This window comes from Drosophila willistoni (genome assembly GCF_018902025.1).
Source record: "Drosophila willistoni isolate 14030-0811.24 chromosome 2R unlocalized genomic scaffold, UCI_dwil_1.1 Seg167, whole genome shotgun sequence".
NCBI lineage: Eukaryota > Metazoa > Arthropoda > Insecta > Diptera > Drosophilidae > Drosophila > Drosophila willistoni.
In genome coordinates this window covers 16,632,683-16,659,922 of record NW_025814050.1, presented here as the reverse complement: position 1 = coordinate 16,659,922, position 27,240 = coordinate 16,632,683, and the positions used below count along the sequence as shown (strand labels likewise).

At 35.2% G+C, this 27,240-nt stretch overlaps 4 protein-coding genes across 7 annotated transcripts in view; 3 read left to right on the top strand and 1 right to left on the bottom strand.

Moving 5' to 3' along the window:
• LOC6642822 (developmental protein eyes absent) overlaps positions 1-16,334 on the top strand; it is a 29,853-nt gene extending 13,519 nt beyond the window's left edge. Inside the window, exons 1-5 of one of the 2 annotated variants that reach the window (XM_002065164.4) lie at positions 3,973-4,286; positions 9,753-9,799; positions 13,435-15,282; positions 15,512-15,756; positions 15,826-16,334. In XM_002065164.4, coding sequence (XP_002065200.1) covers positions 4,215-4,286; positions 9,753-9,799; positions 13,435-15,282; positions 15,512-15,756; positions 15,826-16,007 — 2,394 coding nt within the window. In that variant the 5' untranslated portion in view covers positions 3,973-4,214 and the 3' untranslated portion in view covers positions 16,008-16,334. Of the gene's footprint in view, positions 1-3,972; positions 4,287-9,752; positions 9,800-13,434; positions 15,283-15,511; positions 15,757-15,825 lie in introns of those variants that run through there. The other variant, XM_023175782.2, reaches the window with a different exon arrangement.
• Positions 16,335-17,679: 1,345 nt separating this feature from the next.
• Positions 17,680-20,757, top strand: LOC6642821 (solute carrier family 28 member 3). 3 transcript variants are annotated; one of them, XM_023175904.2, is made up of 7 exons: positions 17,862-17,920; positions 17,979-18,003; positions 18,059-18,338; positions 18,398-19,162; positions 19,218-19,545; positions 20,268-20,448; positions 20,505-20,757. In XM_023175904.2, the coding sequence occupies exons 1-7, from the start codon at positions 17,918-17,920 to the stop codon at positions 20,600-20,602; spliced, it is 1,680 nt and encodes a 559-aa protein (XP_023031672.1). In that variant the 5' UTR covers positions 17,862-17,917; the 3' UTR covers positions 20,603-20,757. The 3 variants fall into 3 exon arrangements, with proteins under 3 accessions (XP_046866552.1, XP_023031672.1, XP_046866553.1); XM_047010596.1 differs by having other exon boundaries at positions 17,680-17,920; positions 17,975-18,338; XM_047010597.1 differs by lacking the exons at positions 17,862-17,920; positions 17,979-18,003 and having other exon boundaries at positions 18,226-18,338; positions 18,439-19,162.
• A 1,604-nt stretch (positions 20,758-22,361) lies between these two features.
• LOC6642820 (endoplasmic reticulum metallopeptidase 1) lies at positions 22,362-26,578 on the top strand. The gene is made up of 11 exons (XM_002065162.3): positions 22,362-22,397; positions 22,467-23,001; positions 23,066-23,325; positions 23,495-23,615; positions 23,675-23,829; positions 23,914-24,297; positions 24,362-24,542; positions 25,384-25,568; positions 25,636-25,779; positions 25,834-26,325; positions 26,392-26,578. The coding sequence occupies exons 1-11, from the start codon at positions 22,374-22,376 to the stop codon at positions 26,557-26,559; spliced, it is 2,649 nt and encodes an 882-aa protein (XP_002065198.1). The 5' UTR covers positions 22,362-22,373; the 3' UTR covers positions 26,560-26,578.
• A 181-nt stretch (positions 26,579-26,759) lies between these two features.
• LOC6642819 (protein new-glue 1) lies at positions 26,760-27,194 on the bottom strand. Its single transcript, XM_002065161.3, has one exon. The coding sequence runs from the start codon at positions 27,192-27,194 to the stop codon at positions 26,760-26,762; it is 435 nt and encodes a 144-aa protein (XP_002065197.1).
• Between the last annotated feature and the right edge of the window lie 46 nt (positions 27,195-27,240).

The window sequence follows — 27,240 nt, the reverse complement described above, 5'->3', positions numbered from 1 at the left end:
AAGGAGCAACAGCAGCAGCAGCAGCAGACCCAACCAGAAGAGGAGAAGGCTGCGGAGGAGAGTCTCTTCTGTAAACAAATCTGCGCACAATTTGCTGCATTTGCAGATTATATACATATATATGTACATATAGATATGTATGTATATAGTCTGTTTTTTTTTTTTGCTTTTGGCATGTTGCTGAGTCTTGCACATTTGTTAGTGGACCGGTTGCCGGAGATGCTGTCCCTGCTCCACTCCACACTGAACGTGCTGATCGTGCGACTGCAACGTTGCCGCATTGCCGCACACAAAAGACCCAGGGGCATGGGCATGGGCATGGGGAATGGCTGCGGTATCGAGAGTTGGTAGAGGTTGCTTCAAGAGGCACCTCGAAAGTGTTTAAGATTTACGTTCGGTTTTGATCGGCCTGGACCTCCCCGGTGGTGTATTAATTTTACAAACGTCTCGTTGAAGGGGCAAATCGGGCGCCATTTTTTTGCTCTTTACTTGTTTTTGTTTTTTTTTTGGTACACCTGAGGAGAGGAGGAGAGGCAGCCCACATACACATATAGCTATGGCATTTTTACAACTTGATCTGAGACTAGGATTCGTATCCATTATATTTGTCGTAATCTAGATAAGGATTTCATTTTGCAAGTCCAACTTGTCCGTTGTCATTGGCTGTCGTGTAAGCTTAACACTTGGTTTTCTTTTTCTTCTCGTATTTTCTGTGTTTCTTTACGGTCACAGAGTTCACAGATGCGTCATCATATCCAGACAGAAGACTCACACACGAATTTCAGAGTGTGAGTCGGCCTCAAATTGGGTCAACCTTTTTAATATTTCGCTGATCGGTATATCATTGCTGCATTCTGTGTCAGCAAATGCCAAAGTTCTGAGGCATTTTTCTATGCAATTCAACTTGCACATAACAAGAACAAAAAAAACTCTAAAACAAAATCGTAGGAACAAAAAGCGCTGAGCCATGAGATTCATTCACAAATTGCTTTAACCACAACGGACAAACGAAGGAGCTGGAATAGGCAAAAACAATACACATAACATAATCATTATGCATAGATTTTTATATATGATATGATATTTGTAGGATTTTACATTACAAAATATGTTGAGGCAAGCAACTGAACAATTTGTACAATTGTGATCAAATTATATTCTTACGAGAGGGTCTTTCTTCTTGGCTTTGGAATGTGGCGATGAGATACAAAATACATATCTGAAGAATGGACTTTTAGGAACTACATACCAAATCAAAAGATTTTAGATACTTTGTCGACCGTTCCCTGTTGCTTCAATTCTTTTCATTGAGAAACGGTTTGATAATGACATTTCATTTAAAGTTGTGAACTTAAATAATGCATTTTGAATATCTTATATAACATGTCCAAGTCCAATGCAGAATAAATATACCGACAGAGCTATGTTTAACACCAAATTCCATTGAAAACAAGACGAATCAAAACCAATCTGTTTTATGGGGAGTAATTTTTTCGAAACATGGAAATTTTGGAAAAAATAACTTTTTGAAAAGCCATCATTTTTGAATGATTAATAAGATCATAAGTAAAGTACATAACTACCTTACCTTTCACGTTTTTCAATATTCGTAATACGATATTTATTTTATAAAATTTGTTATATTGTATTTCGAAACCTTCTATAACGATACGGTAATATTTCATTCTCGTGGGGTCCTTTAATCGATTAACTGAAATAAATACTTCTACATATATGTAAGAACTAATATAATTTAGCTGAGCTAGTTTTAGAATTGAAAAACAAGTATTTCGGCCTTTAATTTTTATTTTCTAATAGATATTAATGTATAAAAATGTATATTCATTTTTTTTTGGCAAACTTTTTAATTGATATCAAACCTTTTGCATTCGAGCTTGTAAAGAAAAGGTTTGAGAAATATTTATATATTTAAAATAATTGCCTATATGTAAAACCTAAATAAAATTAATCCAATTTTGTAACTTTTTCCAGTATGTAAATCATGAAAAGCAGTAAAAAAAAAATAGTTTTCATAATTGATTTATGTATTTCTTTTGTGATAAAAGTCTTTAAAAGTTAGTCAATTTGTCATTGTTTAGTATTGTATTCGTTAATTTTATGATTTAAATTTATACATTTTTGTATACAGGTCCGGATTTAGCAAAAATGTGGCCTTGGGCACTAAAGATATTGCCGAAATAATGAATAATTATTAAGGATAGCATATTTAGGAATATTAATAGAAACTTCTGCAACAAGAAGTGTAAAATATATGTTAATAACAATACAAATTAAAATAATAATAATAATAAATTTATCTCCGAAATCTTGAAATTAAAATCTTAAAAAGTCTAACGTCTGGATCCTCAACTTTACCTTTTGGTCATCAATTTTTGTTTTTAAATGCGAAAAACTTGACTGACTCACTGAATAATATAAATATTTCATCACATTTTCCACATGCCTGAATCATCAATGGGTAATTAATATTTATATCAATTTCAGTCATCGGATTCGATGAGTTTTCATTTGTTCAAAGACTGTGGAAAGATGGAAAATGAGTCCTTAAATAATCGTTTTACAAAAATTGTTTATTTCACACTGGATAGAAGTAAATAATTACTTATGTAGTCGATTTACAAGTTAAATTCCTTTTATTATCAATATCTGAAATTAGATTCTTATGCAAAAAGGATTGTTGGTTCGTCAATTAGGCAATGTTTATTCTTCAGGTTAATAGATTGTTTTTAACATAATCTAGGAATCTATTAACTCGATTATAAGATGACAATTTTGTTTAAAAAAGTTCAAATGGTGGCCTAAAAGTTATTTGTAACTCTTGAAATCTATTTAAAATTTAATCTAAAAGAAAATAATCAAAATATTCAATGAATAATTTAACTATTTAAGCTAGACCTGTCCTCTAAAGTCAGGCAGATTGATTAAAAATTAGATATATTTTTTTGTGGGTGACATAAGATTCCCGTGTTTTTTGAGCTGTATATACATATATTCCATCTTTGCATAGATCTCTTATCCGTTTCAGTAAATTGTTATCATTTCTACCATCTTGTTTATGATTCCCCTATTTGGTAGCGAAAGTGCATCACATTTCGCTTTACTTTTCTTTCATTCGTTTGGGGCTCCCTTTCACTGTGCCTTATATACACACACACACACTCTCTGTTCCTCTCTGGCTTTGATTAGACGCCAATTTGTTTATGGCACTTGCCGGATCATTTGATACCATAAACCATTCGATCCCATACTTATAGGCACACTTCGAGTGGTCGTCTTACATATGTATATGTATATGTATATGTACACACATACATACATACATTCATAATACTGTGCCTCCTTAATTTTAATGCAAAAGTTTTGAATTACCTTGTTTTTTTTTTTTATTCGGTTTGTATGTATGAATTTTATGATGTGTATAAAATTTTTGCTGTCGGTTTCTATTTGAAAATATGATTAGTTTATTAATTTCAATTTCCAAAAATTTGTTAATTAATTTATGTGCATAAATTTTGATACAACAAAAATTCATAATGGCTTTTTAGCCAGCGGCGAAACATTTTTTGATTGACAATGAAACGCGCCCGCATAATGTATAGAAAACAATTTATACTCAAGACCCTTACCCGTACCAGTACCCGGACTCGAACCCACACCTAAAAATTGAGACCCACCCTCGAATATTTTTTTGTTTTTGGCCCAGCAGAGGGCGGGGCTTCAGTTCACCATTGCTGGTAACACACACACAGAAAGTGGGTAGTGTCATGCCATTTGAGAATCCACTCACACTCACACTCACACAATGGAAACTCGTTTGTGAGTGACTTTTCTTCATATACCACCACCCAATGCCGAGATTTACACTCAAATGTATAGACCAGTCTCAGCCGAGTACCCGATTTGGGCTCGTAGCGGGACTCGCCAGCAGATGGTTCAGTTAATTCGAGATACTCAAAGCGAACGCTACGTCAAACGGTTGATATACTCGCTCTCTTTCAAAAAAAAAAACAAACCATAACCATACCAAAAAATTGCTAATTTTCCATAATAAATTTCGTGTTGTTTCTGTTGCATTTGTGTGTGTGTGCCAGTGGGTGTATATGTGCGTACATATGTGTATCTAAAGTGTACAGCATTAATGCTTCAATAGTTTCTACAACTTCTATAAGAATCCAAAAATATCATACATAAAAATGGTAACCCTTATGCCATATAACTATGCAGCACCACGTTGCGGATTAATTGATAAGATGATCGAACCAAAGGTAAAATCCATAGTCAACTACTAACTATATATGTATATAATGTGCATAGTTTTAGTGAAGCTTTAAAAGTGTTGAGGTTGACATGACAAGTATGGATAAAGAGGAGGGGAAGAAAGCAATCAGTGGTTTGTGACACAGAAGGAAGTGTCTTTGAGTTTGTGGCTTTACCGTCGGTGGTTCAGTGGTTAGTTTGTGTGGGGCTTCGTCTTAACTTAAACTAGTAAATAGTCTGTTGAAAAGTGGTTTTTAACTAGTTATGGGACATAAATTGTTATGTCCTCTACCCATAAATTGAAAAAGATATATTACAAGCGAATCAATTACCTGAATCATAGCGGATGAAAGTTTTTTTAGAAGACTTTTTGAAATCCCACTTTGATAGAATTGATACAAATGGCGCCTAAATAAATTCTAAACGAAATTCCAACATAAATTCTAAATACATATGTTAATAGATAATGCAAAATCGATGTCGTTTGAGTAGTCATCTAAATAGTTTAAAACTATTTTCAAAAACAAGAAAAACAATCAACAGTAAATTTTTAATTAAAATTTATTTATATTCTATAGATTCCGGTATAAATATATTTTATAGCTTAGCCAGATCGATTAATCATTTTGCGATGAATATCATTTGAATTTTCAAGTTGATCTGGAAATTTTTAGACTGTTTGGCATAAATATTTAAATTAAAATCAATTGTAAACTTCAACGACACCAAAAATTTTCTTGAAAACAAGTCATTAAGAAAACCAGAGAATTTACTATGTATTTTATTATTATAATATATAAAGTGTTATAACAAAACAATTTAGTAGATATACATAAATACATCAAAATATATAATTATATCTTTTGTTTCGTTTTATACTTGACTGTCTATTTAAGTTTTAAATAGAAAAATAAAAAGGAACTCAAATATATTAACTATATATCTACCGTTTGATCCAATTTATATCAAACTAATTCAAAAATTGATAGCAATTAGTATTTGGTTTTTAGAAGAATATGTTATTATTAACAAGAGTGTCATTTTAGGTTTTTCTACAAAAACAAGCTATTAAAATTAAAGATAAATAAAAAGTTAAAATGAATTAGATCGATCAGTCTAAGAGGTTCTTGATGAAAAGAAAGTTAAATAATATAATACAAAATTGAATTTCCCTGTCATTTAAAGTACATTTTTGCAATTCATTACATTCTTCAAAACATTGACTCAACAAACTTCAAAAGATCAAATATAGAGAAACTAAAATGTATTGATAAGGTCAAATACCTTAGCCAAATAGTAGCCACACATAAAGTCTGATAACTGTCAATTGATATGCAAAAAGAAGGAAGTGCCATGCGGAATTTATGCAAATTAAACGGAAGCCAGATAAATCTAAAAACCAAAGTCAAAGACAAAAGAAGGGTCCACTCACTGATTGAGAAGAGACAGCCCAAGTGAGAAAGAGAGAGTAGGATAGCAGATAGGGGGTAAAATGCAAAAAAGGCTCAGTCCAGCCAGGTGAGGGAATTTAAGGCAACAAGAACAAAAAAATGTATTTTTGAGCGGCTTCAGTTGACCACACGCACGAAATGTCCATCATCTTTTGCATATTTCTTTATTTCACTCTGTATTTCTTAAATTTTTTTTCTGTATATTTTGGGGGCAAATTTGTCGTCGCCAAACACGCGCAGAAATTTCAACGGTAGCCTTTTAAAAAGCAAAAGAAAAAAACTCTGGGAGATTTGAGCATTGCGTGTTGCACGGCAACTGTTCGAATCATTTGTCGAATGCAGAAAAGGAATACCCACATTTGAATGTGTGCTCACACACAAACATATGTATGTTTGTTTTGCAGGGACGGATTCAGGCTAATTGAATAGGCATAATCATTCAATACGATTTATGTTCTGAATAAGTGAGAATCAATCAAATTTTCATGATATCAAACACATTTTTACAGCCTAAACTATTAGATTAAGTTAGGATGGACCATGCATTGGAGGTCTCAAAAGAAAGACTTTGCATTGAATCTCGCGTTGGCCTAATAGATTTTTAACAATAAAAGTTAGGAACGTAAATGTTTTGACTACTTTAAGAACCATTTAAATAACCTACTTACATGTATAAGTAGTTCATTATGTTTTACTTTTAAATAAGCAGAAATGTTTGAATTAAAACAAAACAAATTGTAACAACTTCTTATGGAAAGTCCAATTGTTTACTTCACATTGAAATTGGTTTTGGCCAACTAATATAAAACTATGTTTTATATACTCGAATTTTTAAGAAGCTAATAAATTTTAAAGACTTATTATATCCGTACATTTTGTAATTTTAGAAATATAAGTTTAAAACTTATTTAAACTAAAGTTGTGAAACTTTTAAAATTCTTTTTTCTTTTTTTATTATTTCAAGAGATCTAAGCCCAGAAAATAAAAAACTCCAGTCCACTTTTATTGAAAATTAAAATTAAAAATTAAGTCCAATGACAATGATTAGATGATCCAATATATATTATGTCCAATATAATTCTTTCAATTTGTCAAGCACATTAATACAGATGTCTAAATTGAATGAGTCCTTTATATCAAACAATGTAGAAAAGTAGCCACATTAAAGTGACAAAAATGTGTTGTGCGAACGTTATGTGGGGTCCAGGACTAAGAAATCCGTCCCTGCATATATATTTATATCAACATGCATACATATATGTATACTTATGGATGTCTGTGTATAAAGTTTAACTTAAATCTCCAAATGCAACGCAACCTTTTACTAAACTAATTTATGGCACAAGCTGACAACGTAAACATTAACACAGACAACGGACAAGAATTAACCGAGAGAGACTAATACAGAGAGTGTGAGCGAGATAGTGTAATGTGGTTAGAGAGAGAAGTGAGATAGATATATAAAGACCTGTTTCCAAGCATCTTTTAACGAAAATTCCTGTGATCGTAATCTTTTTTGTCTCTTCTGATGCTGCTGCTGCTGCTGTTGCTGCTTGGCTTGAGAAGAAGATTAAAACACACAAAGGCAAACAGACAAAAGACAGCAACAATAACAACAAAAAGAGCCAAGAATACGGCGACAAATTTTTTATTAACCCTCAGCAGAAACCTCAGTCTTAAACCCTGCCCTTAGCCCCTCCATCCCCCATGTATTTATTTTTTTTTTCTCTTTCTTTACTGATAAAAATCGAAATAAACAACAAAAATTTGTTTCTTGCTTGGTTTGGCTGGTTATGTTGGATCTCCCCCACCTCCTACCTCCTCATCCCTAGTCCTTTGCTGACTCCCTGCCAGCATCTCCTGCATCTTGATCTTGCCTATGGAAGGCACCTTTAACACTTTGCCACGTTAATTACGTGGAGAGACAATCGCCAAGTGTCAATCGACAAGACCATAATCAATATTTTGACTTGACCCCCGACTCCCCATCCCTTCAGTGTGGGTACTCGAACCCACAACCCTGCCTCCCCCGCCATCAGTTAGATGGCCTAACCAATTCGACTTCTCTCCATAAATTACATGCAGCGCGTATTGTCGCAGTTGAATTATGGCGTGTTAATTTTTACGATTACGGCTTAAACTTAATTAAAATGTGATTAATGTCCAGAGACGTTCAAAACACAAGCTCTTTAAATTGTCATAAACCTCAAGTAAGAATGAGAAAGAGTTAAAAGCACACACACACACACTCAGAGAGAAATAGAGACAGATGATGGTGCAAGGGAGAGGGAGAGAGAGAAAGGTTGACTGCGTGGAAGAAGAAAGAACACATCGTAATTTATGCTCTATTAATATTTCTCACTAAAACTTCGAACTGAGGATTTACTGCCCTAAAGTCGCCTCCATTCATTGACCACGTTCGCGATCGTTGCGTTCCAACCAGTTTCAATTCTCTCTCTCTCTCTCTCTTTCACTTCACTCCATTTTTTTGGGCAAGTAAAACTTTGCCATAAAATATCTCTTTCTCTCTATTATTGTTTAGGTTCATTAAATTAGCTTTTAGAACCAAATCTTATTGAGTTGTTTTTTGGAAAATTCAAAAGACAAACATATAAAATTGAATTGTAATATAGACATTTACTATACTCACTGACAGAGTTGTCTAATAAAACTTATGTCTTCATCATTTTGAGCTCATTTAGTTTTAAATTTGATTTGAATCGAATCCCCTCAATTAAGATTAAAGTTTAATAAAAGGATTCTCATCAATCCTCAATTTCCTTTTTGGGGATCTTCTTTAAACACAAATTTGTTGGCTTATTAATTAACGATGATCTAAAACCTTTACTTTTATTTTTAATCTGATTATAAGTTGTTTGTGTAACCAATTTGTGGTCAGGTTAACAAAATTAATAACCAATTCCTTAAAAAAAATGCAAACCTTTTATAAGAGTCTATTAGATGTTTATGACTCAACGGAGAAATAATCTGATTATCACATAGGACATCATTCTTCAGTTTGTTAAACATTAGGGATTAGCCCCTTATAGATCAAGAATTGAGCAGTTTAAATAAAGCATTGGCTATCCAACTCATACCAATAAGTCAATGCTTAAACTAGTTGAGAATTACAAACGAAAATATGAGAGGCTAGACTTTCGAGAGAGTTTTTTTCTGTTCAGAGTTTTCTCCTAAACTATCTTATAATTCTAGACAGTTCTTTCAATGCCTAATTGGATCAAAGTTCAAAACTGTAGCAAAAAAGTGTCCCAAATCTTAAAGAAACTTACCATATATATATAGTTATTTAATTGGTTAACTTCCTAGATGCTTTAGCTTCTAACTTAGTTTTCATATTATAAATAGTTGGTTACTTTGACTTCTGAATTCCATAGGACTAAGTAAATGTTTTCATTGAATAAACTCCAAACTCCAATTCTTACCCTTCAGTGTCTTCTGTTTTCACCATATTCATGGCTCACTCTCATTCGCTGTCCTTATTCTTTTCGATTCACTTAAATTATCAATTTTTAGACCACCTGCTGTTTTGGCCCCCTGCCCCAGAATCATCAGCAATTTGTTGTCCATTTGTCACATGGCTAATATCCTCACCTTACCTCATTCTACCTATCTTTATTTCCTTTTCATTTCTCGTTCTTTGTTTCGATTCGGGGCCTCTTCTGTGAAATGGCGCCGAAGACAATTGCAATACAATAAAACATTTTCCCACGCACATTTTGCTGGCTTAAGCTTTATGCCTTAAATTATGTAAAATGTGCTGTTTCTGTCTTCATAACCCAAATAATATTTTGCAAATAATTAAAATGCTTTGGTATGCATTTTATTTCGTGCTGAGGTGTTTGCCATATTGGTGGGACCAAGGCAGATTGTTTATAAACAAAAGCTGACAGAAAAAAAAACAAATTCTCTATATTTTATATAATCAAAATATTTTCAAATTTATATTTATTTTTATTAATAAATCATTCTTATCTTTTGTGTATTGCTTTACTCAATTGGCAGGTTAAACGTCCCAAGACAGAGCATACGGATACACATGAACGCAATCGGTGAGTTAAAAAACAAAATAAAACCGGAAACGTATTTTTGATAATTTTGCAGGCCTTTATCTACCATATACAGGGTGTCCATTTTCAAAAAACAAACAAAACTTTTAGGGAATTAAATGGTTGGGTATTCAATCAAGGTGTTCTTTAAAAGTTTGTAGTAATTCAGACTATAGAGTTTTGATATCGAAATATTTAAAAGTCTTTATGGTCTTGGGTATAAATATGAATCGAGATAAATCTTGAATGGAATAGACGATAGAAAATCAGGAGTTATATTCTGCTTCGAAGAGCTAGAATACCACAAAAATTGTTTTCCAGTTCTCTGGAAAACCTCAACTTTATCTTAGTTCCTATTCCCCCTTTTTTTGTTGTTAGTCTCTCCTTATTTGTCATAATTTTTCATAATTTTAAATAGGAAGGTAAATTTAAATTAAGTGCCCAATTTCCTAAGGAATTTGACACCCAAAAATTTCTTCTTCGTTTTTTGTGTGTGTAAAGGGGGGAAACATTTATCTTAGATGACATTATGAAAAACGACGCGTGCGCTGTTGGAAAAACTGTCGCTCCGAACGAAAAAAAAAGAAGTTTGATTCACATTTGAGTGAGTTTTCTTGCTCGTCTCTTAGCGACCAATGAGAGATTTAATGAAAGTCTTTTTTTAATGAAGTCTCCACAGACTCAATGTCTGAATAAGCAGGGATGGGGGCTGGGAAGATACAAAAGAGCCAAAGCCGTAACAGAAATTCCAGGACCGCCCCTAAGCGGCTTTAAGGCAAGTGTTAAGTGCTCCGACACTTTTCCTTTTTCTTTCTTTTTTTGGCCTTTCTTGCTCTTTTATGTGTTGCAGCTGATGAAGCGTGTATGAAATTCTTTGAATTTTTCCATCTTTTGAGGGCATGTGTGTTCACTTTGTGTGTGTAGGACACATGCAAAATATTGTCTCCGCTTTTCAATTGAAACCAATTGACGAAAGACAAAAATATACATTTTCTTCATATTTTCTTCTTCTTCACACTTGTTGTTGGTCAGAACTGGAAAATAGGCGAGGGTATAGCACATCAAGAGTGTGAAAAGAAACTAGAACAAATTGCTCTCAAGTTGCTTCGTCACACAAGTAAGAAGTGTGTCAATTCTTAAACTGATTTTCAATTATCTATGTATGGAAAACGAAAGTGAAAGTGATTTCTTCACAAACTAAACCCTGACTAAGGCATTGAACATCAAAGGATCTAGAATCTTTATGGCACATTACAATTTTCTTCATTATCTGCATGAACAACCTATAACTGGAATATATGATTGGTCCATGATTGGTCTTAAGATTTATAGGAATATAACAACATATGGGAAACACACAGTTATAAGTAATAAATACATAGCTCAGAAACAAATCTAGAAAAAAGGCCTGGTTACCCCTTTGAATCCGTCCCTGACATACTTACATACATGCTCCCAACATATGTAAGCCAAATAATAAAACATTGTTCATATATTTTTTAGTCACTTTTTATCTGGTTAAAAAGTAATTAATTTAAAAAGAGACAAGTTATAATGTTAGCTAAATGGTTTTTGGCAACTTTCCCTTCCTTATTATTACCAATATAATAACCAACTTGCGGTAATGCACCGACTGTGGTGTACCCTTCAACAGGAAAAACTTCTCCCCCATTCACTCTCTTCTATTGGCCCACAAGAACTTTAGCGCACCTGTCGACTAGACCTTCAGATTTGTCGCTGGTTATACTATAACGCGTATAACTCAGCTATTTACCAACCGATTTTTATGAAATTTTGAATACCGAAAATCGAAAACCAAGAAAAACGAAAAACCTCTCTTGTAACTATAAAAAATAGAAGCCAAGATCTCCCCCACTATTCAAAGTATCCTAATCCATGTTGTCCACTTAAAAATCCTGTAAAATAAAAACGCAAAAACAGGAAAAAAATAAAAAGAAATTCGAAAACAAAAACACAAACCAAACCCTAGGGAAATAGTCATCCCATTAAGTCAGCCTTTAAAAATGCCTGGCTCGTTAGGCAAACTCATAAAATAATTTCCAATAATCTTTAAACACCCATAAAATTAACGGCACGTTGTCGTTGATCGTCGATTGCCATCAAGTCAAGAGTCAAGTCAAGTGTGTGACTGGGTGTGTGTGTGAGGGTGTGCGTGTGTGTTTGTCCCAGAGACCCGAGAGGAGACGGAGCCAGAAGAGCTCTCTAAATCTTGTCAAGTGTTATAAATATTTTTTTTCTATGCTCTACCCCCCTTCCCTCTTCTATTGGCCACCACTTTGCTGTTCTACACTTGTAGGAAATTGTTTTAAAAGGAGGCCTTTTTGTCGGGGGCCACTTGAGAGACTCTTTTTTTTTTTTGTTATTTGGTTTTGGGCATGTGCGGAACAATCCCGGGACACAAGTCTCCGGTTTGACCATGTGTGCAGCAAATGTTGTTTGTTGGTGACAAACATTTCTCTCTCTCTCTCTCTCTCTTTCCCATTCTCTCTGTCTTATTATTATTATTTTTTAAGTAGAAACAAATTAAGTAGACTAATTTTAAAGACCAAATAAAAAGAAAAATGGAAAACAAAAGAACTAGGGAATGACTTTGACTGGAAAAACCTCATAAATTAGAGAAAATCAAATGTAAAAAAATAGAAGAAAATTATATTTATATGCCCAACAAAAAATTATTATTTTGTTTTCTATCCTCAGGGGATAGAGAGTTTGGTAATTTAATCCTTTGTTGGTCTAACAGCAACATTAAAAATTGAAATATAACATTTTTCCCATTTCCTTATTGAAAGAAATTTTTAGTTTTATTTCGGTGGCAACCTTTGCTTTTTTTTATTTTTAGATAAGGTGAAAGTTTTACTAGGTTCATCTTTCAGCTATTCAAACTGTAGGAACAATTTTTTTTTTGCCTATTTAAAGGTAAAGTTCCTTTAACATGTTTTTAAGATGTAAACTTCTTGTGGGCAAAGGAGCAAATGAGAGTTAGACAAAGTGTCTCTAATTTAAAATGGTATATCACTAGATTCGAATTAAAAGTTACTTTCTAGGGTCAAGGATTTGCAGTAGTCTCGTTATTTTAAATCAGCCAGAGTCGGATAGTTCTATTAGTTGGTGTCCATCGAAGAAATTTTTAACATCAAGACATTTCTTACTATAAATACGTATTTACAAACTGTCCTTAACCAAAACCATTTTCTAATACATACACTGAAACCAGCCAACTTATTTATAATATAAATATCACATACACGAATTAAAAGAATACAAAAAATAATGAAAAACATTTCTAAAATAATATTCGTAATATTTTAACGGCAGTTTATGATATACATTATCAGTATATATCTTAAAATCTCCGCTTTCATGAGGTAAATCCATCTTGGATATCAAAATAGTTCTTTGGAAAGGAAATTATCCTCATTTCCTTTCTACATTTCCAATGGTTTGGTGGCTATATAAAATATTTGTTTTATATGAGTGGAGAAGTCAAATTTTCATTGCGAAATTAATTTTCCAATATATAATCAAAGTTGTAAAGTATATTTAAATCCTATTCCTTGTTTTTACTGTATGTTGTGACCTTTTCTCAAATCATCTCTTGTGTTCTCTTTTCATTGCAGCCTATGCAACTTATCACAGCAGCAACAGCAACACCAGCAACAACAACAACAGCAGCAGCAAGCCCAACAACAACAACAACAGCAAACACATCCCAGCCTCGCCGTGTTGGCCAGCAATGGACCAAGTAGCGCCGGTGCCGGCAGCTTGGGCATGGGCATGGGTGTGGGTGTTGGCGTTGGTGTGGGCGTGGGCCTGCCAGGACAATGTAGTCCTTTAGGATTACCACCACAAAGCCAACCCTTGCAACCAACCATCAGCTCGCTGGCCTCACTGAGTGGGCATTATGCCACAACTGGAACCAGCAGTAGCAGCAGCAGCAGCAACAATAACAACAGCAACAACACCACAAATCAAACTCAGCCCAGCAGCTGCAGTTTAAATGCATCCGTCACGAGTTTTGCTCAATCCTCGGGCAGCAGTTTCTCCACATATCAACAGGCCAGCGGTAGCGGAGGAACTCCCGGTGAGGAGACTGTCGCCGGCTTGTCCCATTGGACCCACGATGTGGGTGTTGGGGTGGGCAGCACTGCAACAGCATCAACAGCGGCACCTGTGAAATCCGAATCTCGTAGTCCTGGCCAAGGCCATTCATCGTTGGACAATGGCGGCGTCAGCGGTGTGGTATCCTCGGCTGTCAGTGTGGCAAGTGGAGCGAATCTCTATGGCTGCAGTGCCGCCAATCCGCTGGATAGTGCCACATCAGCTGTGGCCTCATCGGCGGTGGCTGCAGCCGCTGCTGCTGTCTATGATGGGAAACATGACTATTATTACTACAACAGCATGCAACAGTATACACCGCCTCCTTTCTATTCCGGCTATGGGACACCGTATGCAGCGGCGGCTGCCCGTCAGGCCAAAATGGAGCCGGGCTCGGCGGCAGCAGCTGCAGCCTATCTGACACCCACCTATGCCAGCTCCAGCAATAATAATAGCCAACTCTATAGCAATCCCTATGCGGGCTATCAGAACTTCGGCCAACAGGACTACAGTGGCTATTATAATGAACAGTATGGCAATTATTATAATCCCGCCAATTATTCGCCGTATGCCGTCAGCTCGCCCAGTTCGAGTGCCAGTCATAGTCATGGTGGACACGGGGGTTTCCATGGTGTGGCCGCCTCCTCGAATCTGTCGGAGAGCCCAACGGATACGCATTCAACAACGCCCGTCAATCAGGCCAATCAATCGCCGCACTCCCCCATGCCGATCTCACCAAATCAACCGGGAGTTGTTCCGGGATTGGGCGGTAACTCGGCTGGCACTGTCTCCTCGGCCACACTGAATTCCAGCGGTGGTTCATCGTCTACCAATACAACCACCTCGTCGACAAATGCCAAAACCACGCCCACTGGCAAAACTGGTCGAGCTCGTGGTCGACGCCATCAACAGCCAAGTCCCACACGGAGTACGGCGTCTGATACGGGCAATAGTGAGGCTGTTAAGCCACCTGAACGTGTCTTTGTCTGGGATCTTGATGAGACTCTCATTATATTCCATACCCTGCTATCGGGTAGCTATGCCAATCGTTATACCAAAGATCACAGCACACTGATGACCATTGCATTTCGCATGGAGGAAATGGTCTTCAATATGGCCGATACGCATTTCTTTTTCAACGAAATCGAGGAATGCGATCAAGTGCATATCGATGATGTTAGCTCCGATGATAATGGTCAGGACTTGAGTGCATATAACTTTGCCACAGATGGTTTTCATACAGGCACACCGCCAGGAGCACCGCCAAATCTCTGCCTGCCCACTGGGGTGCGTGGTGGAGTCGATTGGATGCGCAAATTGGCATTTCGTTATCGCAAAATCAAGGATATCTATAACAGCTATAGGGGAAAGTGAGTATGATTTTTCCAGTTAACTTCAATAATTAATCGATAAATGGCTTCGATTTATTAAAATCGATATTTATGCCATAGATATAGAGAAATTTGTTTTAACAACTCCAAACTAATACTATTTTTTGGAATTTATCGAATGATTTATTTCATTCGATATTTTTTCGATAAATTTAGCAATTTTGACAAATTTCCTAATGAATTCGTTTTATTTTTATAAATTTTTCAGTGTTGGCACACTTTTGGGTCCCGGAAAACGTGAAACTTGGCTACAAATCCGCTCAGAAATCGAGGTGGCTACCGATAATTGGGCCACCTTGGCGCTCAAGTGTCTCAGCATGATAACTCAACGTGAAAATTGCGTCAATGTGCTGGTCACCTCAACGCAATTGGCACCGGCTTTAGCCAAAGTAATGCTATTCGGTTTGGGCAGTATATTCAATATTGAGAATATCTATAGTGCCCATAAAATAGGTAAGTCCATATATACAATCTGAATCATCGAAAAAAAAACTGAACAAATACCTTCTTTTCTTACTCTAGGTCAAGAGACTTGCTATGAGCGAATTGTGACGCGTTTTGGACGCAAAAGCACCTATGTAGTGATTGGCGATGGTGCCGAGGAGGAATCAGCGGCAAAGGCCATGAATTTCCCCTTCTGGCGCATCTCTTCCCACAGCGATATAAGAGCTCTATATACTGCCCTCGATATGGGCTTCTTATGAAAGGCCAAATCGAGCAGTAGAATCCGTTTTGTAATCGGAATCAGAATTTGTAAAAGTCGAAGCAGTTTTGAGTACAAACAGCAAACAAAAAAAAAAAGAAAATGTTTTATAATTTATTTTATTTTTTTATTTACATTATTACAAAACCTAACGAAAGGTATGAAAGTGGGGTATAACAAAACTGTAAACCAGCGCAAAATAATTTAATTATTTTGTTTAAACAATTAATATTATTATTAAATAAAAAAAAAAAACCTTTAAATATATACATAATTTTTAATGCAAAGACTTTATTGTATTATATAGTTTTTAAATGTTAATTCAAATCATTAAGATCATAACAATATTGTGCACGAATATTGTTAAAAACAAAACATCAAAAAACAAAAGCAAACAATTCATTGTATAATTATTTACTTAAACGTTTATAGCACCTTTAGATAAGTTAAACAATAACAAAGAAAAAACATAAAACAAAAAATTATACACACACACACACAGAGAGACAAAACGAATAAGTGAATAATAACATAAAAATTAGTTTAAAAACTTTAGTTTAAATGCAAATGGAAAGGAAGAAACATAATATTGTAGTATTCAAATTTTAAATAACTATTATTTAGCTGCATATGTATATTTAACTATATTTAAAATATAAAAACCAATTAATATAATATTAATAAACAACCAACAAGCAAAAATCACCACAACAACGCACTATATTAAAAACAAAAATTTAAATACAAGTGTTTTTTTTTTTGTTTCCAAATGTTTTTACAGGGTTTTCCACTTGATATTTTTTCAGCTTGGCCAACCAATATTATTTTATTCACAGTTTTGATCTATTAATTTTGTTAATTTCTGTTAAATTAAATTTAAAAAGGTATAGAACAAAAGAGAACGAGAATCAGAAAGAGCAAAAAGGAGGAGTTTGAATTTTCTAGAAATTCTCTTAAAAATGTTAAAGTTACCTTTTCTATAAGAGAATATACGATAGTCTATCTGCTCTCCGGAATGGTCGTACTTCGTTTTCTAATAGTTTGGTAGTTGGAAAATAAATTTATAATATTTCTCTGATTAGTTGGATTCGAATGCGAATCAAGTGGTCAAATCTATTTTGAAATGAAATGCGAGGACACTTAAAGACGTAAATCTTTATTCCAACATATTAAAAAACGAGAACAGGCCTGAAAATCAAATATGTATATAAGTAGTATGTATATTCCACTTAGAAAACAAAAAAAAATGTGTTTTTGGGCTACAAATTTAATAGTATTTCTCCTATAAATAAAAAAAAAACTACAAATTTAATAGTATTTCTCCTAAAAATAAAAAATATGCAACCGAAACAAAAACTAGATTATGTTGACTAGAATAATTGCAAGAATTGCAAGGCAATAGGTTAATGAGATTTCCAGAAAATTTTGTGACCGATTTGAAAAGCTTGGCTTTCAAAAAAACACGTTTAAAGTTTTTAAAGTCGCACAGCCTTACAAATTTGAAAGTCTACAAAATGCTCCCATATCTAAAGATTCCTTATAGGTCCATATATACCCATAAACAATCGTCCTTTTTAATAAAGAAGAGACTTTGAATTCGTTATTTCTAAGACCACTTAATATACTGAAAGAGAATATGTAAATTTGTCATATTATCTTATTATATTAAGTCATATTTAATTCGAAATTGTTTTTAAAATAGCACACATCATATAAGACACGTTTACACATAAAAAAAAGAAAAAAAAAACGTTTTACCCTGCCATTTATAAATGGATGAAAGTGCCAATATTGAGGAAAAGCCAGAAAAGCCCAGTCGCAAAAAGAAGTTTCTCATATTATTGCTTCATGTGATCTTTCATCTTATTCTAATTTCATATTTCATAGCGACTTCAGTGGTATATTTTAGATATGGTAAATAATTCCGTGTTAGGAAGAAAGGAATATATAACTTTTGAGTATCTCTAGATAGACAGTCGTCCGAGTGTATAGAGCCGGTGAGTGAAAATGCAACTGAGGTGACACCGGAAATAATAGCTATACCAACTGAAGCCAATCCAACTGCGGCACCAGCGATTCCACCACCTGAAACCCGTTACAGACGACAAGTGGATGTAACCACAGCGCCAGATGCAAAGAAAAAGCCTTTTGAGCCAAACTTACTCTGCTCCATTGATTGGTGCCATGGCTATGGATTTTTCGGGATTCTTTTCGTGATATTTTATATATTTTGGATATATTATTGGCTTGTCAAGCCACTGGTGGGAAAGAAACTCTATGGCCAAACGATTGAGCCTGCTGTCGACAAATGGATTAGCTTTAGTCGCGGTTTGTGAGTCCTTTTCGAATTATTGTCAAACGTCATTATGTTTTGATTGCTCCTCTCTTTAGTGCCGTATCACTTATTATGGTCCTTCTTGTGATTATATTAGTGGTTGGTTATCTCTTGTTCGAATGTCGTAACGATTTTAGAAAATCGGCAGGACTAGTGGCACCTCTGCTTTTTGTCTTTCTCGGATTTCTATGTTCGAAACATCGCAGAGTCATACAATGGCGAATTGTTATCCATGGCATATTGGGTCAACTGATATTGGGCATCATTTGCATACGTCTGGAATTTGGTAGATCCGTTTTCAAGTGCATTGGCGATAAGGTGTCGACCTTTCTACTCTTTGCCAATCATGGGGCTAGATTCGTTTACGGTGATCGCATTTGTGATGATTTTGTCTTTGCCTTTGCCATATTGGCAATGATATTCTTTTTCAGTGTTGCAACATCTTGTCTTTACTATCTGGGTATAATGCAATTCTTTTTGGGTGTCCTTGGTTGGCTCCTACAGGCAACAGTGGGGACCACAGTCTGTGAGAGTATCAATGCAGTGGGCACTGTTTTTCTTGGCATGTCCGAATCTCCGCTTTTGATTAGGCCATATATTCCTTTGCTAACCGTTAGTGAATTGCATACAATATGCGTTTCCGGTTATTCAAATGTAGCAGGAACTGTCCTTGGCGCATATATCGCATTTGGTGCCCCGCCTGGCTTACTAATCACAGCCAGCGTTATGGCCGCTCCTGCCTCTTTAGCATTTGCCAAATTATTTTTCCCCGAAACGGAAGAATCTGTTACCAGATCAGATAATATTGTAATGATTCCAACGTAAGTGAAAAAGAAATCATATCATCTAAGTAATTCATTCTATTACTCTCCCTAGCACCAATACATCCATTTTAGATGCCATCATAAGTGGTGCAGCTGGCGCTTTAACCATTGTCTTGGGAATCGTATCCAATATAATTGCCTTCTTGTCGTTATTTGCCTTTTTAAATGCTGTAACTGAATGGATATTTGATCTGCTTGGTTTCAATCAAATAACATTGGTCTATTTGCTTACGTATTTGTTTGTACCATTGGTTTTCGCTATGGGTGTCCCAACGCATGATTGTAAACGTGTTGGCGAACTTGTGGCCCAAAAGACATTCATCAATGAGTTTACAGCCTACAAGAATCTGGGGCAAATGATCGAGCAGGATTTAATTGATGTAAGTTTTTTGTATTGAACCCGTCAACACGTATTTAGCTAGATAAATTTCAGTGTCTAGCATTTTCTAGTCTTCTAGAATAGGCAGTTTCAGATTTTGAGCTGAAACTTGGCTTAATTCATAAGCAAGACTTTTATCTTCCTCTTCAAAAACTTCAGTTACCGAGCTAACTTGGCTTAATTCATTTGCAAAACTTCCATCTTCTTCAAAAACTTCTTTAATTATAAGTCACGCACCCTGATTGCCGATATATGTATAACAACATAGCGTATACGTGATCAGAAATTAGACATTTTATTAATAAGCACAAAGTAGTTAATATATTTATAAAATTTTTACCAAAACAGTATCTCTTCAGGTCTATAAGTCGTACGAATATTTAAGATTTAAAATCATAGGGAGTATTTTTTAAATTTCCAGAAAATATGTATCTAATCTACAAGTTTAAAGCTCTACAAAAACTGCAATTTAAAATATTTATAACTCTGGACTACTGATGATAGAACTTGATGGTTCTTAAAATACCTATACAGACAACCTGATCACTTTTTGAGCTATCTATGATTAAAAATCTTATAAATTAGTAAGATTTATTGACCTTAAGCCGGCTAAAAACCAATTTTGATGATTTTGTACTTTTAATATACTTATATTTTACTCCATTTAAAAGTTCTTTCACTCTACAGATAGTTTATGAAATTAATTCTTAATTATTATTGCAGCAACGAAGCGCTGGTATTGCCACATTCGCTTTATGTGGTTTCTCCAATCCTGCATCCTTGGGCATTCTAATAGCGGCCTTAAGTGCCATGGCTCCCAATCGACGTACAGATATAATGCATGTGGCTTTACGAGGATTTTTTGTGGGCAGCTTTGTTAGCTTTACATCGGCCTCATTTGCAGGTAAAATATGGTTCAATTATAAATTATCAACTTACTAAAAAGAAGTCATTTATCAGGAATACTTATTCAAGAAAACGAACTACAGAAAATGAATACAAAAATGATCGACTTTCAGTACTTAAATACAATGGACATGGGCCTCTTTTTTCACTAATATATAATTTGAGAAATATAAAATAAAGCTGCCTAACGGAAAACTTGGCCAACAAAAAAGGAGAAATTATGGACCTCCTTTTTTCTTTGGCTAAGAAGTAGGCCTATGGTTTTTCCTTTTTTTTGACCAGAGGTTTCTTAGGATATGACCACCATAATAAACTGTTTATAGCCTTTTTAACGATTTCATTATGAAGCTAGCTTGCTAGTTATAGGAAGAACAGAGTGGAAACAGAGTGGGAAAAATTAAAATTAGAGTAGCTAAAATTCGATCTTGATGAAGAAAAAACTGATAAAGAGGAACTGACCTGCATAACCTGTATAATCAAACGATTATCAGCTTGTTGAATAAAGATTAGAAAAAAAACTGAACATTTTTACATTGTTTCCAATAACACTGCACAACATCGACCCCGATGGCTTAAGTTTGATATATGATATGTATTCTGTACTCTTATTTTTATTAAAGATGACCTTCCTATTTAAACATTAGCTTTAACTTAGACTCAAAATAAAGCACAGATTGAATGAAAAACAAAAATGTCGCAGCTAAAACTAAAATTTCTGCATCCTTTTCTATTTTAAATAAATATTTCTTTTAATATGGATTTTTTTTAAATACAATTTTCAAGGTTATTTACAATTAGGTGTAAAGGTAAGGACTCTTTATTTATTTATTCTATAATTGCACGATAATTACAACTCAAGGCCCAACCTAAGACCAGCTTTAGCGATTATGTTAGGATGTGTCTTTCCTTAGATAAAAGTTGCGACTATGTTGTCCAGTGTAATTTTAAGTGGACTGTTAAATATAATACCTAACCTGCGATAGACATAGTCTAGACTTTTGACTAATGAAGATCTCTTAGAGGACTAATGCAGTTTGTATGGTTTAAAAAAGTGTTGTATGTTGGTACAATTCTAACTACCATATAAAGATATAAGAATGCCTTATTGGACATTAACCCGAACCATAATATAAACCAAAAGCAAATGTTAGCAATAAAATATCGTAATTTAGCAATTTTCCCAATGGATATCGCATATGATGACTGGTTCCGGCAAAAATTTGACAACCTATTGCGATAAGAAGCTTATCAGAAGATTATTCACTTGGCTTAAAATCAAAAGAAACTTTTTACCATAGAAACAGAATTAATTAGCTGACTGTGAATTTGTTCACAGGTCAAGAATTGACTTTGGAAATATCTCAATAATTTTCCATTATTTTCGATTAAAAAGTTCATTTACCTGTCGTGATCGTGTAAGTCATATCTGCCTATTAGGGGATGGTTTATTGAACCTTTAACGTAAACGATATCGTTAACTGCTGCTGTAATACAGTTAGTCACAGCTAGATGGCAAAATACTATGATAAGAGCCAAAACAAAAGTTCTAAAAAAAATTCTTTCTCATTTCTACTACGACTAATAGCTAATCAAAATTCAAAAACAAAAACCTGTGCAAATGATATTTAATTGTTTTTGTTTCTTGTAGTTCTTAGGTAGGTAACTCCCTATCATCAATTGGGGTATTTCTTTTTGTATTGCCGAAATTTCATAGATATGGAAGAGTTCATAAAATGGATGACTGTATTTGTGTGCACACACGTCGCCATCCAATGCCACAAATATCTTTATGCCATGTTAAAGATATCAAAGTAATAACATTTAATTTCGTACTACTTGAAATTGGGCAGTTAGTCAAATTCAAAGACCAGTCGCTTGTGGTTAGCCGTGGACGAGGGAGGACCAGCCAGCCAAAAAGTCATCATGGGCGGACAAATGGATAACAATGTAGGAGAAAACCAAAAAAAAAACCCCAAAACTCTTATCTCAATGAATAAAATTACTTGTGCTTCTTAGAACCTTATGTTATCCACTCCAAAGGAGGAGAAGAATACCAATACCATAGTCGAACTGTTTGCTGGCAATACGAAAAGGCATAGGCAATTGCCTTGGTACTTTGCCCCCGCATTCCTTTTACTTTGGTTGGCTCTCTTCTATGCTGTTGTCCAGCCGCTGTTTAATCATTTGCCAAAGGGTATACGGATTGACGAGGAATCTGCCAAGCCTGGACAATTTGTGGCCGAACGTGCTCATGATCTGTTGCTTGAAATTGATGCCATGGGACCTCGAGTGGTGGGCGATGTGGCCAATGAGGTGACCATTGTGGAATTTCTTTTAAACGAAATCGAAAATATTCGTTCAGCCATGCGTGAAGATCTCTACGAAATGGAAGTTGATGTACAACGTGCTTCCGGTTCTTATGTGATCAAGGGCATGACAAATGTCTATCAAGGTGTACAGAATGTGATAGTCAAGTTGAGTTCAAGAAATTCGAATAGCACAGCGCAATTGCTTTTAAATAGTCACTACGATTCCAAGCCGGGAGCAACAGGTGAGTCATAGATGATTCAATTAGTGACACTATGGAATCTGAATCTCCTTTAAAACCACTCTAGGTGCTGGTGATGATGCTGCCATGGTTGTGGTAATGTTGGAGGTATTGCGACAATTTGCCATAGCCGAGGAAACCTTTCTGCATCCCATAGTCTTTCTATTCAATGGCGGCGAGGAGCAACCCATGCAAGGATCTCATGGATTTATATCACAACACAAATGGGCCATCAATTGCAAGGCTCTGCTCAATATGGATTCATGTGGTGCTGGTGGACGGGAGTTGCTATTTCAAAGTGGCCCCAATCATCCTTGGCTAATGCGTGTAAGTATATTCACAATAGAAACAAAAGCATTTGCCGATATTTATGACTCGACGACGACGACCAGACAGTTTATCTAATCAATAGTAACACGATTCCAATGTATGTATGCGATCGGATCGGCATCGAAACGATCTTATCGTTTACAATCAATTAATTTTGCTTTTTTAGTATTATAAACAAAGTATTAAACATCCATATGCTACCACATTTGCTGAGGAAATATTTCAATCGGGCATAATACCATCCGATACAGACTTTCGTATCTTTCGTGATCATGGACCCATACCGGGTAAGTGTCTATCAAAAGAAATTCTTTGAATTCATTTCATTAATTTCTAATCAAATTAGGTTTGGATATGGCAAGTGTTTATAATGGTTTCATCTATCATACCAAATTTGATCGCTGGAGTGCCGTGCCCCGTGATTCATTGCAAAATACGGGGGAAAACATTTTAAGTTTAGCCCGAAGTCTTGCCAATGCTGAGGAAATGTATGACACAGAGGTAAGAATGATCTAACTAAACTCATATACTTCACTTAATCTAAAGTTAAGTTGGGGTTTTTTTTTTGTTTCCTTTCTATTTTAGTCCCACGCTGAGGGTCACTCAGTTTTCTTTGACTTTTTGGGATTATTTTTCGTCTACTACAAGGAGTCAACGGGCACAGCTCTGAATATATCCTTTGGTCTGGGTAGCATTCTTCTCATCTGTGTTTCCCTGTGGCGTATTTCGAAAGTTTCGTGTGAAAAAGTTAATGTAATTGCTGGCGAATTTGGAATACTCTTTTTATTGGCCATTCTTGCCTTTGCACTTGCCTTTTGCTTTCCCCTACTCATGGCCGTACTTTATGATGCCGGTTCACGTTCTATGACTTATTATACCAATTTTTGGCTTATTATTGGCATTTTTATAATCCCTTCGGTAATTGGTTTGGTATTGCCCATAACCCTTTACTTGACCCTGAGATCAATGGTAAGAGAAATCAATGATGATGAAAAATATTTATAGAAATTCAACATTTATTTTTGTCTTACAGGATAGAATCTCTCAGGCATTTCGTTTGCAAATTGGACTTCATGCCTACTGTACCCTCTTGGCCATACTTTGTGTTGTTATGACCATTTTGGGTTTTCGCAGTACTTATCTATGCATGATAAGCGTATTCTTCTATGTAGTGTCACTTGTTTTCAATTTGTTGACCAAACTTCATGATCAAGGTAAGTTTTTTCTAATATACCCGAATCCCAAATTACTTGCGAATGAAGAAATGTTTTGAGTAATTCATTGGGTATTGTCCTTAGATATTGATCCGTAAATGTGGTCATCTCAATTCTTGTTTTTTTCACAAGGTATTTAAACAAATATCCTCCATTTTCAGCTAGACAAGAATCAATCTAGCAAATTGTTTATAAAATCTTTAATATTGTAGATACCCTTAAGATATCTTTTTAGAAGTAATAGATCGAGAAAAACTAAATTAAACAAACTAACTAGATCTATACCACAAATTTTCTATTTATCCCCAGCAATCGTTTTGGGGTCGAATTGAAATACAGATTTTTGTATATAATCTTTGGATTATTTAACGTTTTTCGACACTAAATTAGTCTAAAGTACTTTTATTTATGAGCGTTGGGTAAAAGTGAATGGAATTTTCCTTTGAATGATCAATTTTTCATTAAAATCGGATAAAAATTAGATAGTTTTCCAACGCTTAACAATTTGAGGTGTAGCTTTGCTGGAATCAATTTGGCGAAATCTATCTAAATATTTCTTTAGTGTTCTTTTACCTCAACTTTGAATTCTTAATGTTCACATTTTTGAAAGCTAAAACAATATTGGGGATATTTTCGAAATTTGTTTACAGAAATTCGTTAAAGACGAACCAAGTTTATTATTGTCAAAAAGGATGCTTACGAATTTAATTCCCTTATTAGGTTTTTTTCTCTGTTTTTTAAAGGGTAAAACTTGTTTTAAAGTTTGTTAGTTAGTCTTAGGATAAAAACTAATTAAAAAGCTTCTTAACAACTCTTTTCTTGCATACTTATTTATTCTCAGGTTACTATTGGGCCTTACCTGTTGTGATCGGTCAAATTATGCCATTTTTATACCACACATATCTATTCCATACAATTTTGGTAATTTTTGTACCAATAACTGGTCGTAATGGTACAAATATGAATCCAGATTTAATAATAGCAATATTGTCTGCCTTTGGCACAATATTGGCCTTGGGTTTTGCGGTAAGACATAGAAAAAAGTGGGTAATGGGAAAGGAATGAAGAAATTAAAAGACTTTTTCTTAATTAGATGCCTCTGATCAATGTGTTTCGACGACCGAAATCCATTATTGCAGGCTTGGCTGTCACAATGTTCATTGTCTGTATGATTTCCGTGTCAGATGTAGGTTTTCCCTATCGACCAAAGACAAATGTGATGACAGTTGACTCAATGGTAAGAAATCGAATACCAATTGATTATCTAACTAAAATACTTTTTAATTATTAGCAAGTCAACCGTAAATTCTATGAGTACGATGGATCTTTGAGTCTAGAGGATTCGGGGTACTATCTTCACTTGCTGGACAGGCGACGAGATGTCCCTCTCCGTGAGACCATGGACCTAAGCAATGTGCAACGTGTGGGTGATACTTGTGGCGATGAGTTGATGTGCGGCATTCCCTGTTATCGTTGGTGTGCGGATCGCAACGATGCCCTTTGGTTGGCACGCAATCAATTGGTGGAATTACCCTATCCCACAGTTTTGGAATTGCTGAACAAAACCATTTTGGATGATGGCTATCATGTGCGTTACGATTTCCGACTGTCTGGGCCACCGAATATGTTTCTCTTCGTTAAGCCCAAGGAGGGTGTGAAAATTTCCGAATGGTCTTTTGATCAAACCATGTTGACCAGTCCATCTACGTATAAGCCACCTTTACAAGTTCTAATTACCTATGGCAGCGATAGCTCACCTCTCGAGTTCTATTTCAAGCTAACGGTATGTATTATCAATTGACTTAACTTTAGTTTAGTTATTACAAATGAGTTTTTTGGTTATTCACAGAAAAGCAATGGCAATTTCGATGAGCCTGTTTTCGAGTTTGGAGTTTCGGGACATTATGTGGGCCCTCAGGTCATACGGGATGCTCTGAGCACAGAGTTCCTGGCTTCTTTGCCGGATTTTGCCTACTCTATGCAATGGCCAAGTAGCTATGAACGACATATTTATTAATATAAATTCTGATTATTAATTTTACATAAATTATACAATTTTCTACTATTGCATTAGTTATAAAATTTTAATTTGTTTGTTAAATTGATATATGTATATGATACCATTTTTTTTGTCTTATCTTAATATTAATATTTAAATTGGATAAATCTGTTGTCATGTCGTTACTTGTGAATTGTCCATTGAGTCCCAAATTTGACTTATTCTGATGCTGGAGTCCTCCTCCTTCTTATGATTGTCCTCCTCTTTTTCCGGTTGTTGTTGTTATTCTTATTTCTTGACCTCTTGACTTTCCTCTTCCATTTGCGTACAGTCTTCTTTTTGCCCCCTGAGCCAGGCGTTGCTGCAGTGGTTGTAGTTGTGGCACCAGCCTCAGTTGTATCTGTTCCACTTGCCGCAGGAGTGGTTGTGTCTGCATCGGATGTGGCCGTGGTGGTGGCCTCAGTTGCAGCTTCGGTGGCTGCTGCAGCCGCCTCTGCCACGCATTCGGCATCCGCTGCATTAGCCGTGTCCGTACAGTCAGTACAACCCGCAACTGTTGCATCCGCCGTGCAGGTCACAGCCTCGCTTGGAGGTAAATTCACCAGGCAGATGCCCAGGAGAACAAAGCTCAGAATTGCTCTTGTTGTCTTCATGTTGATGAATGATATGTTTCAACATGAAAAGTTTCACCTTTTATAC